Genomic DNA, 20,202 nt, shown 5'->3' on the forward strand with positions numbered 1-20,202 from the left:
ACTCAACCATGTTGACGTTCCAGATTGAGGCATCACCTGCTGAGTTTATCAGAATCAGAAATACTTTACTCCCCAACACAGAAAACAAGTTGCAGATACAAGCATAAAGTCAGCATCTCTGGAGCTAAAGGTTGATTTACTGGTTTGTTAATTCACTTTTTGGATTTATCAAGACCACTATAAATAATATTTAAGGTAATAAATTACTTTCTTATCTAACTTCCTTAATGTGTATGCATGTACTGGAACACAGCCAAATGTTCAGTGGCATGGCACTGGGTTCAGTTTGGGGTTTCAATGATGACACTGAAGCAGAGGTTTGGTTTCCTAGGCGAATATCATGATTCACTTTTATTAAAAGCATCATAGCTACAATTCATCATACATGATGTCTCCAAAAAGAAAACAAAAAACAAAAAGACAAACACCCCAAAAAAAAGAATGAAAAAAAAACAACAAAACTTTACATGGTATGTCTGTAAACTTCAAGGCTAGATAAGAATTTGAGGTAATGCTCTTCAGCTTGCTGGCTAAAAGTAACAAAAAGTCCATTTTTCAAGAAAAGTAGCTAAGTAATAAAGGTACCTGATTATTTTAACTCTTTAACACCAGTGCATCAACAGGAACAGAGTGAGACAAAATTGATTGCAGTACTTATTTGTCATCATTTACAGTTTTTTATTTTATTCATACGACACTTGTGGTTATATTCATATTGTGTATGTGTGTGTACGTTTGTGTGTGTGTGTTGGGTAAGTGATGTTAGAACATTCAAAAGCTGCCTTGGTTATTGCTGTCTCAGCATCAGAGAGAAGAACAAGGGCCTTTCATGGGAGGTTGTGTTTCAGAAAGCCAAAAGGATCACTTCCCCTCTGTCCCCGTTCTCTCTCTCTGCATCTGCTGGGTTGGCTGTAATAGCAAATGTTAAAAAGACCTGGCCACAATGTGTTTGTACTTTCAAATATTTTAACCAGTAGCGGCACTTGTTTCATCTCAGTCACTTGAACTGGCCTCAGAAATGGAAACAAATCAAGCCCCACTTGCACTTTTCAAGTATTTAAAAAAAAAAAAAAAAAAAAAAAAGGGTCAAAAGTTGAACTTCACATGGAAACTTGTGAACATCTTACTCTGTTGAAAATGTGTCTCAGTCATGCTTTGGCCAGGCCTCGTGTCAGTGTGTAACTACAGAAACAGATTTTTAAAGAGAAGGTCACTGGAGAGCAGCATTTGGTCTGAAACTACCAGGAACAAAATAAAACAACAGGATTTTTAATGTGGCAGCAAACGAGGAAATAAACAATCAGTTGTGCCCCCTTTTAAAGAATCAACCTGAATGATCATATCCCTGTTTGGACCACCACTCCAAATCCATTTCACAGAAGCCTCCAAATGGGGGACAACTGGATTCGGCAGCCCGCAGTGGACCAATCAGAGGGTCTGATTGGTGGCAGACCCAGCCTGCCTGCCACTCCTGAGCCTGCGTCAGCCACATCAGAAAGAGTGTGGCAGTGGAAAGACTCAAGACTGGTATTCAAACAGTGTGAGACTGGGTTTAACAGTATTGGTTCAGTGTGCAGGCACGCACACATGCACAAGCACACACAAGGAAAAACAGCCGCAAGTACTCTGAGAAACAGTTAAATAACAGGCTTTAGAGGTTAGAGTGTGTAGTGATGGACCTTTCAATTTGAGTGTGCATGTGTGCATCTAATGATCAAGTATGTAAAGGGATGGAGCTTTTGTAGTCAGTGTACAAGACTGAGTTTCAAGCCGGTCTAGTTTTGTTTTTCCTCTACCTGATTTGATATGCGAGAACTAAAAAAATCCGCTCTGAAACAGAACAGCTCAATCAAACTTTAATACCCATGATTCCTTTTTGCAGCAGCTTTGTCAGACAGACAGCCGGATCAGCTGTTAAATCGAGAACTTGGTGTTAGGAAAAGCGCAACTAGTGGGCAGTTTTCCTCTTTTGCTGAGATGCTGCCAACAACCAACAACAACAAAACAGTCCAAAAGAAAAAAGGAAGGAAAATACAAAATAAAGATTTGAGAGCTGAAAGCAGCAATAATAATATAATAATAATAACAATGGTACTATAGGAACATTGTGAAGTCCTATTTGAGGGGCTGTGGAGAGAAAGGTGTGGGGTGCACAGTTCAGAGTGCACACATGCTAACCAGCCGGCGAGAAGGGAACAGTCTTTGCAGAGGAGCCGAGCTCTGAGTGAGGGGCTTTGAGGAGTTTTCCCTGACTACACTATCAATCTGAGAGACTTAACTTAAACACACCTTGGCCTCTCTGACGCATTGTAAATATACCTGGCCAAAAAAAATAAACACATAGTGAGAGAGAAATCATCAACAACAAAGGAAAAAAAAGAACAGAATTCATAATAGTTTGGATATTTCTTGTGGGGTTGTGTAAACGTAGTGAGGGGGAGGTGGGGGGGTTGTTAGGGGGGGAGGAAATGTCCAAGGCCGATCAGTTTTGTGTTTCATTTCAGTCACTCTTGTCCTTCTGTGGAGACGTCGCTGCTGCCTCCTCCTCCTCCTCCTCCTCCTCCTCCTCTCCTATTCCTCCATCCTCCAAGACTGAATCCTCATCTTTCATCTCCTCATCTGCTCTACCCTCTACCCTGTCCTCAGCCAAGTCACTATCTCCTCCATCGTCCTCCTCCTCCTCCTCTTCCTCCTCCTCCTCTTCTGCAGCTTTCAACAACCTCTTCTTCTCTTCCTGGTCCCTCGGGGGGTTTGTGGTCAAGACGTTGCCGCCCAGAGCTCCTGCCATGGCGCTCTGCAGCTCAGCCAGGGTGGAGGCGGTGGGGAAGCCGGGGAGGCTGAGCCCCCCGAGGCCTGGAGGTAGGAACATGGAGGGGTAGAGGAGGCCAGGGGCCATGGTGGACAGGAGGAAGGGGTTGAATGCTAGAGAGTTGGCAGACATGCCAGCTGCAGCTAAAAGGGCTGCAGCATCACCGTTGATTGATGCCTCAGCTGACGAATCAGCTGCTGGCATCTGCTGACCAGTAGTCACATCACTCCCTTTCGCCTTCTTCTTTATCTTCTTCTTCACACCTTCCTCATTTCCTCCTCTCTCCTCCTCCTCATCATCATCATCTTCCACCTCGTCACAGTTTTCTCCAGCTTCTTTCCCTTCTCTCTTCCTTGTACTCTGTCCCTCCATTGTTCCGTTTGTGTTTCCTGAAGCTGAGGCAGAGGTCGAGTTCGATGCCGCGGCCGCAGCTGCAGCCAGGTTGCCGCCGAACAGCCCTCCTAGGCTGAACATGTTTGGAAGGGCGGCCATGTTGGTCAGGCCTCCCATGCCAGGCAGCATGAGGGGCAGCATGGAGGCAGCGGCAGCACTAGCAGCAGCCTGCTTGGGGTCGGTGGGCGGGAAGGCCATCAGACCAGCAGCCAACTGGAGAGACTGGAGGCTCTGGAGGGACGACAGGTCCATCCCCCCAAACAGACTATTTAACAGAAGAGGGTTGATGCCTCCGGCTGGAAAAACAAAAAGGGTAGGGTTAAAACAAATAACAACCAACAAACTCTTTTCTTCATTGACTCTAAGTTATTAAGAAATTCCTGTCAGTCAGTCAGTGTCAATATTCCCCCGACATGCTGGATGGATATGGATATGGATGAACAGTGTGATTAATATTTGCTTTAGCAGTTTTTTTTACCTGCAGATGATGCAACTGATGCCAGTGATGCCTGGGCAGCCTGAGCTGCTGCCGCCGCCTGTGCAGCAGCTGCTGCCTTGGCGATCTCAGATTTTGGTCGCCGGCCCCGACGACGAACGCCCTCCTCCCTAACTACAGGGCCAGTTAGAAGACGGTCAAACATGGCTTCTGGGAGGAAACCCTGTGAGGGCAGAAAAAAAAAACTTCATTTGACAAAGGAACTCCAAGCAGGAAAACTTGGCCTAAAGGAAACAAAAAATATTTTTTGCTGATCAAATTCCTTTTGTTTCAAAATTGGACTGCTGAAATGATCAAGCATGTTTCTTAAAAGTGCATAGGTTTTGACTTGGTTACAAACCGACTGTTTGACGATATCTGTCCAATCAGGGGCAATAGAAAACTCTGGGTTCTCCAGTAACCATCTTGGAAGCTCTTTCATTGGTGGAGCCATTGCCCCACCCATCTGAGGAAAGAAGAGATTACATTTATTTTGGGAAATAGATCAATGCAGAAAGAGAAACACATGATCATGGTGAAAAGATGATAGTAAAGATGCTTTGCTGTAGATCTGCTTACTTTACGTCCGTTGCGTCTGTTGACAACAGGCACCCTCTCTTCTCCAGTCAGGGTGTTGATGTCGATCTTGTTTGGGTTACGACAGCGATGGCGCTTCTGCTTGGGCTTAGAAAACTGAGACAGCAACAAGTCCTCGCTCTTCTATAGTTTAAGACAAAACAGAAGCAAAGCTGTCAGTAGCTAGCCACTTTTAACAAACTTAGTAAATCAGAAGACATCGAGAGTAAACAAAAAAAAAAAATTTTTTTACACAAAAAAGGACTGGAGGTGAAGGGAAATAAAATTCATATAAATCAAAGAAAAGGAGGATGACGTACTGGTGGGAATCCAGCCATGTCCATGGTATAGGTCGGGTGCTGCCTGAGCCACTCTCCAAGCTCTTTGTTGGAAACCGCTGCCTCCTCCTCCTCCAGACTACCCGAGGCAAGTGATCTGGCACTGGGGCTTTGTTCAGGGGCAGTCGGGGGTCGTTGGGCACGTGTGACACCCTGAGCACCCTCAACACCTGACATCTTAGACTCTTCAGTATCATCCTGAATGCCCAAGAGGGAGGAGGAGAGAAACATTTAAAAACACATCCTCACACTTTTGGAGTTTGAATGGATGGTTAAGTTCACCAGGACGACGTACCCTTCCTGCTCTCTTGTTGCCCATGAACAGCAGATCCAGACCCTCCACATTTTTTCTGCGGCCCCGCCTCCTTCTCATAGTAGGCAGGTCAGCTTCCAGGGAACCATTGGCTCTGTGTCCAGAGGGCGGGGCTTGCTGCAGCAACTCCATCTGCGCTTTGAGGGAGGGGCTTGTCACCAGAGCGCTGGGGAAGCCGGCTAATGAGGGCGACGCCTTGTGGTGATGATGCATTCCCTAAAACAACAAATCAGAAGCATTTAGTTAACACACTTGATTTTGTACAATGTAAAAATGACTTTAGCAACTAAATCTTCTAATAAAGAATCACACTAATAGACTGCATGTTTTATTGTAAGCACCTTGGTGAGGTCGATCGCGTGACTCTGTGTCTCAGCAGCAGCATGGCTCTCCCTCAGCTGAGCAACCATCTCCATCAGGTTACGTCTCTTTGCTGCCCTCTCTGCCTCAATCTCGATCTTCCTCCTCCTCCTCCTCCTCTGTCGGGGCACCGTCAGGCTTAGCGCATCCTCCTGCAAAAACAGTCAACAGTTACACCTGTGTATTCCCAAAGCGAAGTATCAGAGCTAGGAGAACATTTTAATATTGGCGGGGTAAAAAGGCTTTATTGCAGCTTGTAGAGCCGGTGTGTGTTGGTGCATAAGACACTCACATGAACCTGGGATAACGGCGTTTTGTCTTCACTCCCGCTGTAAGGTGTATGGACGCCGCCCATCGTCAGCTCGGCCAGGCTCCGCCTCTGCAGGGGGCTCTCGGTCGTCATGGCTACGGTCGCTGTAGTTACCGAGGAGCCGTGCCCTGGCAACAGGCTGCTGGGGAAGTCAAAGATGTGGCGTCTGTTGACGGGCCACTTGCCCTTCAGGACAGCCTCACAGATGTTATCCATCCTGTTGATCATCACTCGGTCCTGCACAGAACAAAGAGAGAGGTCATTATGAACCGTCTTTAACGTCGCTATTCCTTTATTTGAAACTTGAGACATGTTGGTCTTCCTGTTTTGATGAGCACATTTGATCAGAATTTATCATTTCATATCACTACTCACTACTTCAGCCATATTAAGGTGCAGTGTCATGATTATTTCATCAGCTCTTACACCATCAATTTAGTAATAATCCCTGTTCATACATGTTTCACCGTTGGCATTCACACATGCAGCTTCTGGGAACTTTCAGGAGTGCAGTTCATGTGTAAAAGGGGCTATATTCACTTTGAGTTTTAGACCGTTTCCATTTCATTTCTAACCCATTTGCTTCTTCATTTTTCAGATCACTGTGACACCTCTGTCAATGTTACACTTCTCATAAAGAGCCTTCAAATGGGTCAAAGGACAATTTGAGGATCCTCCTCAACCACTATGGAAACATCAAATGTATATTTATTTTCAGAAAAAAGTAAAATACATATTGAAAAAGGTCAGATTAAAGCTTTTTTTTTTACATAGATAATCCTAAAATGTATAATGGAGCTCAATCCAATATCAAAGTACATAAATACTATGTTTGTTCATGTTACAAATAAAGCTGCTGTGGAAACATTGAATACTTTGACAACAAAGTCATAAATATAAAATAATCTTGATTTTGGAAAGAGGTAAAAAATGCTCATCACTGTTTCTCTGAGCTCAAGCTGATGTTTTCAGAGAACTTTGTTTAAATGGTAAGTAAACTCGGTCTATAGCCCTAAACGTTTTATTAAACCAGTCTTATAAACCAATATGCACATGTGGAACCTGTGGAGGTTAACATTAATTGTTGGTATTTACCTCATCAACAACAACAGTTATGCATTTGATAAAATTACCAGTTCCCTAAAAAATCCTCACAACTCATTCAAAAACGTTTGCAGGATGTTTCTATCTTAACTGATAAGAAAGTGTGAGAGAAATAAAAACACAGTGTAGGTGAATTAGTAAATGATAACTAAATGGTGTTGGCTGCTGTTTATGACTCACCTTAGGCCAGAAGGAAAAGCCATAGGCACGTTCCTGTAAAACTTGCAATGCAGAGGTTTCTGGAAGATCATCGGGACAAAATCCATCTCTTGTTTCGTTTTGAGCCGACGTGCTCAGAGACGCGTTGCTCTCTTCATCGAAGTTCTTCTGCTCTGACGCAGCACTCGCTGTGCAAACAGAGAGAAAGACACTCTTAATTAAATGGGTTTCTAAATCATATCAAGGGAATTAATCTCATTTTATTCTGTTGCCCCTGGAACTTAAACTCATTAAAACACTTCCAAAGGTAAGAAGGGAATCACCAGAAATAGGTTTGTGATTAAGCATGGTGTCAGTAATGATGAGGGCCAAAAAGTAAAACATGGATTACTGTAGACTGGAGTATAATGACACTAAAGCATCTTTGTTGTGTAGAAGCTACAAGAAGAACTCAATTTATTCTTTTTACAGTCCCAAAAATGATCAAATCAATCAATGATCACTGCCTTACCTTCAGCCTGAGAGGATTTCTCTGATTTGTCATCTTCATCCATCCTCTCTTCCTCTTCCTCCTCTGGGCTTTTCTCAGTGTCAGCTGACTTAGGTGATTTAGGAGACTCAGCATTCTCCCTCTCCTCTCCCTCCACCTCCTCTGCCGTTTTGTTGGCTGGTTGTGCTTCAGGAGAGGCGTCAGGATGTTCTGAGATCTCAGGAGTAATCACCTTCTGCTCACTCTGAGCGTCAACAGGAGTCTTCTTCTCTTCTGTCACATCCTTGTTTTGGTCTTCTGGCATGGAAGTATTCTCTCCTTCTCCACTTTGCTCCTCATCCTGCTCCTCCTTTTCCACTTTCGGCAGGGCCTCCTCTTCTTTCTTTAGATCATTTCCCAGCGCAGCAGGTTCTTCATCTTTCCCCTCTCCGGTCTCTTCATTTTCTTTCTGGAGATCAGGAGTTTCAGTCTTGGTACATGGAACGTCTCCTTCCGTTTCCATTTTCACCTCTGTCTCCGCTTCTTCAATCTTCACCTCCTTCCCTTCTTCTCCGTCCTCTTTAGCTGCATCCAAAGCGACTTTGGCAGCGGCTGAAGCACTTGCCAGCTCTCCAGGAGTGAGAAGGGGTGCAGGGGTGATCTCAGCTGATCCGATCTCCACTTTAGTGATCTCTCCATAGGCTCCCATGCCCGCACCAGTTCCCCGCTGGCTGGCAGCACGCTGATGGGCCTCCAGGAAAGCCAAGGTAGGGTCGTTCAAGATGTGATAATCTGTCCGGCTGACGCCATGTTTGGAGGCCCCCAGGAGCAGGTCCCGGTCATGGCGCCCACTCTCCCACCATTCTGGGAGGTCTGCGGAGGGCTGGCAGAGTTTGAGGCGCTCCGAGAGCTGAGGGTGGGGGAGAACTTGTTCTCTGATGCGGCGGAGCAGCTCGATGCGGTACAGGGTGCGTGAGGCCCGCTCCTCTGTGATGGGGTCGATGATCAGGGTTGGATCTGCTAGTTCTGAAGATATAAAAAGAAAGGCAGTCGTGAATAAAAAGAAGCAAGAATAGAACATTGAATATATGCTTTTCTATGATCTTTAAAAATGTATGTTTTTTGTTTATGTTTTCGATCTGCAGAGTCCCTCTGCACCTTTAAGAAAAAGCTAAAGACCCAGCTCTTTCATGAATACCTACTAACTTAATGATGATGGTCTCCATATTATTGATGATGATGATGGTAATGACGATGCTTTTTGTTTGATAACGACGACTTATAAGATGGTTTCTATACTGATTAGAGCTCTCAAGAACTGCCCTCAATGTTGTGCTTTGCCTCTGGTCACTTCCTGTCAGCACCTGTGTGTCCAGTCAGACTCAAAGCTGATCGTTTGCTCTTACTGACATTGTTCTCTTTTTTCTAGATCCTTGCTTGTGTTGTTCTTACTCTCTGATGTACGTCGCTTTGGATAAAAGTGTCTGCTAAGTGAATTGTAGAATGTTTTCACCAACCTGTCTCAGGCTTGACCTGCATCCTGCAGACACGTTTACACATGGCGATGAAGGAGTAGTAGTATTTCTCCAAGCTCTCGTCTGTTTTCTTGTCCAGTCGAGCAAAAGCCCTGAACTGAGTCCAGTCAAACTTCTGACGCTGGGTGTCAAAGACGACTCCGAAGGTGGAAACCACACGGTAGAAATCAGCCTCCTCGCGACGAGTCCATCTGACAAAAAAAAAAAAAGATTGTGACACTAAGTTCAACTTCCACGAGTAAATTCCAACGAGGGAATTTCTTAAGTCATGATGATCTCTGAGATATTTGAATACTGTTCAATCACACACGTTTACGTATCCTTACACAATGTAAAATTGCTGAGATTCTGTAATTAGGTGACATTAAAATGCAACATTACCTTTGTCGTCTCTCCTTGAAGTACATCGCTCCATCAGACATCAGGGAGCTAGCGGTCAACACAGGGGACGCCTCTGCCATGAACTGTCCACCTTTAGCAAAGTAAGCCCCCCCTTTAGCCATATATGGGCTTCCTTCTGCCATGAACATCCCTGCTCCATCATGGATGTAAGCTGCTCCTCCTCCTGTCTCAGTAACCATGGCAATGGAGGGCATGAACTCCCTCCGGCGTCTCCTGCGACCATCAGGGCGGCTCAGGGCCTCCTGCCGGAGCTGCTCCCTGCGGTTAGAGCGCTGGTAGGCTGTGATGAGGCGACGCAGACGTGCCGTTAACGCCGAGGCTGCTGGCCAATAGAGTCGCTCGTTGGAGCCTGGAGCTCCGCCTGAAGAAGCCACACTTTGACCGTTCTCACCTAGCTTTGCTACAGGAGGACAGAGAAGAGAAACAAGGGATGAAGAAGAGAAAAGATGGCTGTAGGATTCTGATCATCATTCTTTTAGAAGTAGTTAGAACTGAAAAGGTTGAAGGGAATGTCGAGCCTTTCATCAGGACTAATACTGGACTGAGGCTTTGGGGCCTGCGTCCACAGACAGCGTTTGGTCCGTAGTTTTATGCCAAGGTTGTTTTGGCACCTCGAGTGAATGAATAAATTCATGGCTGACCAAACACAGCAACACTATCAGTCTATATGCAGATGATGTACTCCTTTTCCTAAGTAACCCAAACAAATCCAAGAACTTATCAAAACCATAGACTCATACTCCAACGTCTCCGACTATACAATTAACTAGAATAAATCCACCACTCTAACTACATCAAAAATCCCTCACTTACCACCCACTACTGGCAATATCACATACTTAGGCATTAAATTCTCCACCAAGCTGTCAGAGTTGTTCCATCTAAATTTCACCACGCTTTTGAAAACAATACAAGATGACTTAAACCGATGGATGATGATACCACTTTCAATTATAGGACGCATTGCTACCATAAAGATGATGATACTACCAAAACTCAATTACTTGAGTTCCCCATCCAACCTACAGCAAAATGGTTTAAGACATTGGATTCAATAATAACAGCATTCTATTGGAAAAACAAAAAACCCAGAATAAAACTAACTACATTATAACAATCAAAACTTCAAGGAGGCCTAGAAGCGCAACATTTTCATCACTATTACCTAGCAAATCAGTTACAATACCTTATCAAATGGATCCACACAAACCATCACCCTATCTTTAAACACCTGCCGTTTTGTACATGCTAAGGTTTTAAAATGGCATGCTACAGTTGAGACTGTTTAAGTTGATGAATGTAATGTGGTGTTAATGTTGCTGCTGATTGTTCTAATCTAAGTGTGTTGAAGTGTGACAGCGTGCGCATGCCTCATTTCACAGAGGTTACACTGGTAACCTAGGTTACCTTTCATACTCCTAGAAATTCTACATTTTCACAAAAACCTGTGGCAGCTAAATGACTGAATTTATTCTGCTCCAGTAAAGATCTTAATGCTCTCTGTGTCTCTAGGTGAAGTCAAAGTTTTACCTTCAGCTTCACCTTCCACAGTTTCATCTTTGTCATCCAGCGGAGAGTTGGTGAAGTCGTCCATTTCATCTTTAAAAGGCATCCGAAGAGGCTTGTACTCTGGATCCTCATCCTCGCTGCAGATTTGAGGGGAACAGGCAAAGAATTCAACATTTTAGTGTCATGGTTTTGTTTACTAAACACACAGATCATGTTTAGATGAATGACTTTCATAATAAAAAATAAAAGGCAAAAAGCGACTGAAGTAAAAGTTAGTTAGTAGTTAATTTTAGTCTGCAGCAACATGAACAAAACATTTTTTAAACTAGGCAAAAATTGGCCTACAGATGCTTACAATCATGTCTTTAGAAAGAAAAAACAAACATAAGGTGTTTGTTTTTAAGACTACCACAGCGTTGACCACTACTCGATTGGGTTGAGATCAGAAAATGAAAAAACAAAGCAACTGAAAAGGTATGAAAATGTGTTTAAGCACAGACCGATACAAACAGAGAGAGAAGAGGAGGCGTAGAGGAGCTACTCTCTTACCCCTCAACACCATCTGCCATCATGTCAGAGCCCCTCTGCTCAGCGGCGATAGCCTTGGCGTCTGGCATGCCCACCCGCTCCAAGAAACATAGGGCGGGGTCAGCTCTCATCGAGTTGTACTTCTCATATCCTAAAGAGGAAAACAAAGATCCATTTCTAGAGGTGTAGAGGCTACACAGTGAATTTCAATCAGAAACAAGTCCAGATACATTCAGGGAACATCATGGTTATGAGTTAACCAATGACACACACACACACTCATAGCCAAAGGTGAACTTTTACAAAAGAAGTTCAACTTCTTTCTGGCTCACTACTTGACAGACATTAGGCTACACCATTCACTTTAACACACACACATCTCATATTAAAAGAGGGAGTAGATAAAAACAGCAGCAGAAGGGCAGACCCCGGGAGCCAGCTGCTGACAATACAGACAGCCTGTGTGTGTGTGTCTGTGTGTGAATGCGTACACTTGCCTCTGCTCTATGTGTGTGTGCTAATCCAAGAGTGCCTGCAGGTGCTCATTTGTTTCAGAGAGAGAGAGAGAGAGAGAGAGAGAGAGAGCGAGAGAGAGAGAGAGAGGAGCAGAGTAGGAGAGAGAGAAGAAGGTGTTTGTGTCATAGCATCTTTGAAAGTAAACTAGCAGTTGTGAGAAACTGTGTGCGTGCGTGTGTGTGTGTGCGTGTGTGTGTGTGTGTGTGTGCGCGCATGCATTGCAGGCATGCGTGTGTTTGTCCGTTAGGATCATTCAAGCAGAACAGATTAGAATGTGCAGATCCTACTGAGACACATCAGGACCGAAGGGGGGAGGGGTGGAAGAATTGAGAGGAAAATGGAGAGGAGCAGGTGGGATGAGGGGAAAAAAGGAAAAGCTGAGAAGAGAGTGGAGATGGGAAGGAAGAAAAAAAGAGGAGAACTGTAGGGGTCATCATAACAGAAATGCACCACCACTTCAACCTTTCATTCTCACTCAAAGCCGTGGCTTTATGTGTGCGTTAGTCCCCCAGAGGGCCTCGCTTGTAATTGAGGATTATGATTAACTGTGGGTGAGTCCTTTTGTATTCATGTATATATATATATATATATATGTGTGTGTGTGTCCTAATTGAACCATAGAGTGTAGCAGTGATGGAAAAATTATGACAATTACGGCATATTAATATAAACGAGGATCTGAATATCCAGAACACTCAGCCTCATCGGCCTGTCACCGGGAGACACATTTAGCAGCCCGAGGTAGGTCAATGATGACCCAAACTAAAATAATGAAACGGGGAGTAAATATTTTAAATATCACATTTTAGATGATCTTTGATGTGCAACACTGACACCTGTATCCCACCGTAACACAGATGCTAACACACAGGCAGAGGTAAAGACAGCCATCAATCACACTGTGTAGCACAGGAGTCTGCCAGCTGTGTATCACTATCCCCATAGCAACACCAATCACCTATTGGCAGTGCAAGTGGGTGGGATCTGTTTGGATGATCCAGATCAATGTTATTGCCCTTGAAGCTTACTAGGAAGGAAGACACTGGATTTTGTGAGTGTCTGAAGGTGTAGACTAATATCTGTCCTTTTTATTTGCATTCATTATGTTTTGTGTTAGATTTTTGGAAAACGTGGATCCACTTATACATGGAGTGGTAAGGGCTGACAGTGTGTGTTTCTTACCGTGTTTGAAGACACCGATGAGCAGGGATTTGTCAGCCTCGCTGTCCCACCAGTCAGCTGGGACCTCAGCATGAAACGGCTGTGGTATCCAGATGTCCAGCTCACTGTGCAGAGAGTAAAATCATTGATGATTAAACTGAACTGTCAGATGCCAACCACAGATAAAACAAATATTTACAACAGTGAGTATCAATATTTAAAGAAGCCTTCATTACTGCAAACATTAAAACAAAGTTTTATTGGGAGGATGAGACTTGAAAAGGGAATTTTGTTTTACACTAATGACTTCCAGATTTAAATTAGTATTCATTTCAACCCAAATCTTCTGAAAAGTAAAACTTGTTTTCCTCTCAAAGCAGGTGGAAAATGGTAAAACAGGAAATGAAAAGAGCCAGGATTAAATCAGCAGAATAGGAGTAGCAATGAACGATCATAAAAATCCAAGCCTATGCATGACTACATGAAAACCCTTGTGCTACAAAACTGTAACCAAGACGTGAGGGTGCTGACAGAAAAGATCCAACATCCAAGTCGGGGAGAGAAATCACTCTGATTGGCTCTCAGTGAAGAGAAGTCTGCTCTCATGTAACGTCAGTACCGTCTCCTTATCTTTGGACATTTTCTCAAGTCAAGACTATTATAAACGTATTCCTCAGAAAAATGAAAACTGCTGTTTTCATATCCTTGCGTTATCACGTGTGCAGTAGGCTGCTATCAGTTTGGTGTGAACAGCGCAACTTTTTGGCCAACAGCGGCAGATAAAATACAACACAGCAGACGTGTTTTGTCCCAGCTTGTTCTCTTATGTCAGTTTGCTGAGTACCAGCCCTCATGGGCATCATCAGAATATGAATCATGACAATGTACTAGAAATTTTTTAATGAAATAAAAAAAAGTCTCCCTTTAAAAAAAGGACAAAAGACAGATTGATGCACACAAATACCCCAGAATATAAGATATAGTGTGTCCTTTGAGGAGACCCCAAACCTAGAAAACAGCTTAGGATACGAGTCCTTTCTTCAATGATACAATCAAAATCAAAGACTTCCTGAAACATGTTGCTCATATAAAGTCTCTTGTTTAGTCAGTGTGCATGGTACACATGGATGTGTGAGCACACCATAAGTAAAGTAACACCTCAGCCTTATTTTCAACCAAGGAAAACCTTGATATCCACCCTCAACTGGCAATTGTAATGAGTTAGGGCTGGACGATATATTGAGTTTTTAAGATATATCGATATATTTTCAAACAAGATATAGGGTAAGACAATATGGTTAATATGGATATAGTTTAAGTTTCATTAAAATAACGTTACAGAGGTGCCAGGTCACCTTTTTCTCATCTCACTGATGATGACTGACTGTCCCTCTTAACCCTGCTCCTCCTCTCTCTCTCTTTTATTGTATTTAAGGAACATTTTTATTTTATAATGTTACTTTTTAAATTCACTAACAGGTAGTTTATTTTCCATGTGTTTTCACTGTTAATAAAAGACGTATTGATATATATATCGAGTATCGCCATTCAGCTAATCAATATCAAGATATGAGTTTTGGTCCATATCACCCAGCCCTATAATGAGTCACAAGATGCCAGTCATTTCTGTTAAGGTCTACTTTGAATATTAAGGCATGCAACTTAAATTAACCTGACCAAAGAACAATTAATTAATCTGGGTGTTTCTAAGCAAAGACCAGAACCTTACTGGATTTGACCAATTTTGAAATAACCATCAAAGTCCAGTGATGTGTTCAAGGACATAATCTTATATACACACATAACATTAAAAATAACTATGTGTAAGGTTTTTCTCCTATGTTGGGGCATCCAACATAATCTCCAATAAGTGAAGCAAGTAGTAGAAAACGCTGTTACCAGCTAGTTACAGAGAGAAAGACTATAGAACAATACACAATGGAAGCAGGAGACACAGGGTGACAGGAGGAGAGAAGAAACCAGGGAAACCGTCCCTTATCTCTGCAAACAGCAGCATGCCCAGCCTTGGCAACACACACATGCACGTGCACGCCAAGACTGGCATGCTAAATCCCCCTGGCATATGTTGGCGCGATTGCAACCCGTATGCTCACGTCTGGCATGCGTTGATACACACGCGCACATACACACAGGGGTCTGTCACAGTAGCCATTGAGAGGGGGAGGGAGTGACAGAGATCAGCATGGAGTGCACGTGCTGCACATTATAAATGCATTCACATCTGGGTGAAAGGAGGATGAGAGGGGGAGGGGACTTGAGGAGAGACTGGAGTGCACTGCAGAGACAAGGAGAGGTGGACAGATGGCAAAAAAAAAGTGTGGCAGAGGAAAAGACGGAGGAAGGGGGAAGTAGTTGTCAGAATGACATGAAGACCAGTCAAGTAAACAAACTGCTAACCTTGTTATTAACGATAAAATTTAAAAAGACATTATGCAAAACACTCAACAGCAGCAGCTTGAAAAAAAAGTTTTAAAAATAAAAACAAACTGCTCTATTTATTTACATATTTTCCCCTGAGGCAAGAACTGTGTTCACTACGTTTCAGAATTGAAAGAGCCATGCCAAAGAGGCCACTAGAACGGACAAAAATACACACCAGTAATAATTCATCACCTCCCTCAGCTCACTTTATGATGCATTCAGCACATGAGAGTCTTTCTATCGACTGTAAACACTTATTATAATAATCATACATTTTCAACAAATCTCAACATGCTGATTTAAGATCAACATGAAATCTTCCTCGTCTGTTTTGTAAACAGAAAACATCCTCTCCTTCTACTCTGAGGATTTGGTTATTTAAGTGAAAGACCTCTAAAACTAACCTGGAGTCAGCTCCTTCCAGTATCCGCTCCGCTTGGTCCCCTATTACTTCCTGTCGCAGATAATACAGCATCCTTACCCTCAGCAGCACCCTGAAAGAACAAAGAAAAGGTTAGTCAAATTGTCCTTTAGTGCAGTAGATTTTTCATTTAGATCATATAGTTCATTGGAAAACGTAATGGATGCTGACATAATATCCGAGCACCCAAAATCACATGTGCAAATTGTTGTTTTGACCAGCAGACATGTTACATCGTCGAGGATTTATATGATGTTGATGATAAACTTACTGTTACAACTCTGAAGAACACTATTATTGAGAACACATTTGAAATGTGTCACATTTCTGTTGTAAAGTATGCATCCAAATGTTTTGATTTTAACAGATCACAACAGCACTTTAAAAGTACAAAGTTTGGTACCCTAAACCAACTCCATTCTTCTGAAGAACTTCAAAGAAACATCACATGGTGTTTAATTGCAAATAAATTTGGGACCGGTTTTCTGCTCTATATAAAAAAAAAAAAATCTAAAACCATATATTCCTTAAATGGGGTGGAGTTAAAACCAATCTTAGTGGTCTACTCTGGATATAATTTACAGATGTTCCATGTGAATAAATATTCTTTCACCATCCCCATGAGAAAAGTAGTCCCTTAAGTCATGGCTCAAGGAAGAGGGTAGGACTGGTTCTCCTGACATTGGCACTGTTTATAACGATGTTTGGAGCCGAAGACATTGTAGGAAAGGTGGGGAAGGGAAGGGAAGGGGAGATGGACGGGAGGAGCAAAGGGGAAAACAATTCAAAGGATGGAGCTGTGATGAAAGAGAGGGAGCATAAAGTTTGGAGAGACAATTGAGAGAGAAGGGAGAGGGTATAAAGACAGTCATTTGCAACTCATTCCACAGTGTGTGTTTCGGCCTCAATGGCAACACAAGTTGCTGTGTGTGTGTGTGTGTGTGTGTGTGTGTGTGTGTTGGTTGTTGGCAGGCAGTGTGTGCTCATCCATCAATGTGCCAGGCCTGATTAGCCACACAACACTGTGCTCTAGCCTAGCAGATGGCACCACATAATCACCCCCAAAAGTGTGTGTGCGCGTGTGCACTTGTGTTTGTGTGTCTCTCACTCACTTCCAACAGGTCTGCCTGCCTAGCACCTGGGTTGGCACACAGCCACACACACAAACTTCCTACTAAAGAAGTTAAAATCTTGGAATTGAATGAGCGGGGCAAAGGTGCATATCTCTCTGACAACAGGAGGGAGAGAGAGAGAGAACTGACCATAGAGTAAACAAGATTGTGTGTGTGTAGCGAGATAGGGAGACTGCTGTAAGGAACCAACACACGTTCCACTTCTATGTATGTTCTGGTTTTAACATGAACACATGTTTAAAAAGAGATATTTTCATTAATGGCCCTTTAAAAAGCAATTACTTTTCAGCTCCATACCATGTTGTTTCTTTGGCGTTTGTGTGTGTGTGTGTGTGTGTGTGTGTGTGTGTGTGTGTGTGTGTGTGTGTGTGTGTGTGTGTGTGTGTGTGTGTGTGTGTGTAGAGAAAGCCTACTTGTTACAGTGATGTTTCAGGTGTCTCTTGTAGCTATCCTCTTGCAGTAAGTGGTCAGGGTTGCAGCTGGCAAGCCAATCAGCTCGTGGAGTCTGTGGAGGCGGGGCCGGCAACTTGCCCTTCTTGCCCTTCCTGCCACGAGGGACTGGGGTAGAGAGACCTGGAGAGAGAGAGGGACTGAGTGAGGATACAGTACGGTGCAACGGTAATCGGCTTCTACAAAATGACAACCTGGACAAATTTATCAAGCATTTTCGGCTTTTTAAAAAATACTTTTCCAATAAAAAATGGATTTAACATTCCAGGCTCTCTATAGACCACCCCTGACATTTTTTTCTGAGTTGCCCTTTTCGACATGACCCTGAAAGAGAGATTTTCCTTGTCTGATGGGAACTGGGGATCAGAGGAAGCATGATATGACATAAAATCATCATCAGATCATGACAGCTTGTGTCTTCATATCAATGTTTCATGTAACTTTACATTCTTAAAGTATAAACTAGATACAGGGAAAAAATACTGTACGATCAGAAAAGCGTATGAAGCAGCTTCATTATGTGCACAAGGTTCCCATCCTATCTCATATAACCATCATATCACTGCCCACTCCCTCGTGGTGAATAATACCTGCTGTGTTCAAACATTGGCTCACCCTGTCTTCTTGTAGAAATTGCTAGAAGGAGCAGCCTGGACAGAGAGAGGCCAAATACTCTGTTGTTTGCGTTCAAGACATGCAGCTCAAGTTTTTCAGGAAATCTTATTGACAAATATCAAAAATGTTTAATTGTGTGAATGTGGCTGAAGTAAGTCAGCACCGGCTAGGATTAGGACCAAGCATCAAACCCCAAGAGCCTGAAATGTATCAGAAAATGTCAAAAACCCTCAGGTAGAATAAATGTATGGTCAGATTAAAATCCTGCTCATTAAAATCAAAGTCAGTGTTTCATTTTGGTAATGTTTTTGTGTTGCTTCCATTTTTAATTACAGAGTTTTCATTTCTCTTAAGGGAAGTTTGTTCTTATATCAGTCGGCTGGTACTGAAAGCAAAAAGTAGCAGAAATGATGAATCACTATAAAACCTACCAGGATGTGATTCATGAGAAAGCACAAGTCAGGGACCCCGATCTGCTCAAGTGAAAGGGCTCCCAAACTACGACTCGATGATGTGTGTAGAGCAGTTATAGTTAACTCTTTAGGAACTAACTCACTTATACTTTAAAGCTACTACTGTATCAGATCTAGATCTTAAAGTGGATACAATTATTTTTGGCAAAATATTCATTTAAACTTTTGCAACTTTATTCAATACAGAACCCAAAAAATGACCTAAAACAGAGCTTGAAAAGCAACTCTTTTTATTCAGTGATTTTAAAGGCAGTAGTTGTTGCAGCAGACAGACAGAATCAGGTTTTATTGTATGTAAGACACAAACTCATACTATGTTTGTTGTGTAATATGTTATATATCGGGTGTTTTTTACCTGAGTGGTTGGTCAGTGTCTTGGTGGTCCCGTCTTCACTCGGAGTGATCAGGTCCCAGATAAAGCTCTTGATATTCTCGTCACCACGGTAATGCAGCAGGCAGTAGGCCAGGAGGGCACGGCAGATGGTTTCCACATCACTCTCCTTTAGGGGGCGCTTGAAGCGTCCATGAGCGAGGATGTCACCCCACCTACCCCAACTGAAGACAGACATAAAAGCAAAACAAAAAGGTAGACTGTGTTATTCTATAGAGATTTACAGAGTGACTCCTTGTAGGTGGAGAAGTAACCAACACATTTTACAGTAAAACAATAAAAATCTATAAAGAAAACTGCTAGTGTTAGCACTTAGTAATAATAATAATAAAGTTTATTTATATAGCGCTTTTCGCAGACAAAGGTCACAAAGTGCTTTACATCAACAAAAAACAACAGCACACATACAATAAAAGAAGAAAAAAAGAAAAAATTAGTACGTCATGGACGACATTATAAAATCCTGCTATAACCAGGAACAATAATTGGCACAATTGGCAGATTATCCATAGGACTGTCTAAACATTAACGTTTTTAATTGTATTTTAAAAGACTCAACAGAGTCAGAAAAGACATAGCGAGACGGGTAGAGAATTCCAGAGGATTGGTGCTATGGACTGAAACGCACGAGTCTTAAAATGTGTCTGCGGGACAGACAGCAGGTGTAAACTGAGTTGAAGAGACGTTGCAGTCTTCACAATGAACCTGGTGATACATTTAGATATTTTTTTAAAGGAAGTTTTCCTTATGATGCTGAATCACAGTTTGTAATTTCTTGTTATTATTTCCAGGGCCTGAATGAACGTAGTCTATTCATGAATATGATTTACAGGTTTACCATTACTGTCAACTTGACTACAGCATTACATACATTAATGCATACCTTTGTATGTGTTGGTGTGTATTTCCCCCCCCTTTTGTGTGTGTGTGTGTGTGTGTGTTAGATCACAGCCTAACTCATCCCATCACAGTGCCACAGATTAAACTAACCTAAAGGCTGGTGCTGTGGACAGCAGCATTCAGACAGTCTTCTTTTTAACGATCATTTTTTCAACTGATCTCAACTGAACCGTGTAAACTGGTCTTCCTCCGAGTGATTTCAGACACGGTAAAATGGTGGATGAGAGAGAGTGAGAGCGAGCTGAATGATGGGAAAAGACAACAGTGCGCTGAGCGGAGAGGACAGGCTCAGTCAGACAGTGTGTTTTTGTGTCCTACAGCCTCGGGCCACAAGACTAGACTGTTACAATAACAATGCTGACATCTCACTAGCACCACTGCCCTTTCTTACAAACGTGCACACAAACACACACAGACAGG

General features: G+C 42.8%; 1 protein-coding gene across 1 annotated transcript in view; it reads right to left on the bottom strand.

Annotated features, from left to right (window-relative positions):
* Window positions 1-318: 318 nt before the first annotated feature.
* The window catches only part of chd7 (chromodomain helicase DNA binding protein 7), a 68,992-nt gene continuing 49,108 nt past the window's right edge, over window positions 319-20,202 (bottom strand). Inside the window, exons 24-41 of the mRNA XM_061043850.1 lie at window positions 18,847-19,046; window positions 17,367-17,526; window positions 15,804-15,893; window positions 12,979-13,082; window positions 11,302-11,431; window positions 10,774-10,889; window positions 9,223-9,643; window positions 8,824-9,032; window positions 7,349-8,332; window positions 6,859-7,025; window positions 5,557-5,811; window positions 5,246-5,416; window positions 4,887-5,120; window positions 4,574-4,789; window positions 4,257-4,397; window positions 4,039-4,143; window positions 3,681-3,861; window positions 319-3,498 (exon numbers count right to left, since the gene is read on the bottom strand). Of these exons, the coding sequence (XP_060899833.1) occupies window positions 2,501-3,498; window positions 3,681-3,861; window positions 4,039-4,143; window positions 4,257-4,397; window positions 4,574-4,789; window positions 4,887-5,120; window positions 5,246-5,416; window positions 5,557-5,811; window positions 6,859-7,025; window positions 7,349-8,332; window positions 8,824-9,032; window positions 9,223-9,643; window positions 10,774-10,889; window positions 11,302-11,431; window positions 12,979-13,082; window positions 15,804-15,893; window positions 17,367-17,526; window positions 18,847-19,046 (4,882 nt within the window). The 3' untranslated portion in view covers window positions 319-2,500. The remainder of the gene's footprint in view (window positions 3,499-3,680; window positions 3,862-4,038; window positions 4,144-4,256; window positions 4,398-4,573; window positions 4,790-4,886; window positions 5,121-5,245; window positions 5,417-5,556; window positions 5,812-6,858; window positions 7,026-7,348; window positions 8,333-8,823; window positions 9,033-9,222; window positions 9,644-10,773; window positions 10,890-11,301; window positions 11,432-12,978; window positions 13,083-15,803; window positions 15,894-17,366; window positions 17,527-18,846; window positions 19,047-20,202) is intronic.

The sequence above is a fragment of the Labrus mixtus genome, chromosome 8 (assembly GCF_963584025.1).
Source record: "Labrus mixtus chromosome 8, fLabMix1.1, whole genome shotgun sequence".
Taxonomy (NCBI): domain Eukaryota; kingdom Metazoa; phylum Chordata; class Actinopteri; order Labriformes; family Labridae; genus Labrus; species Labrus mixtus.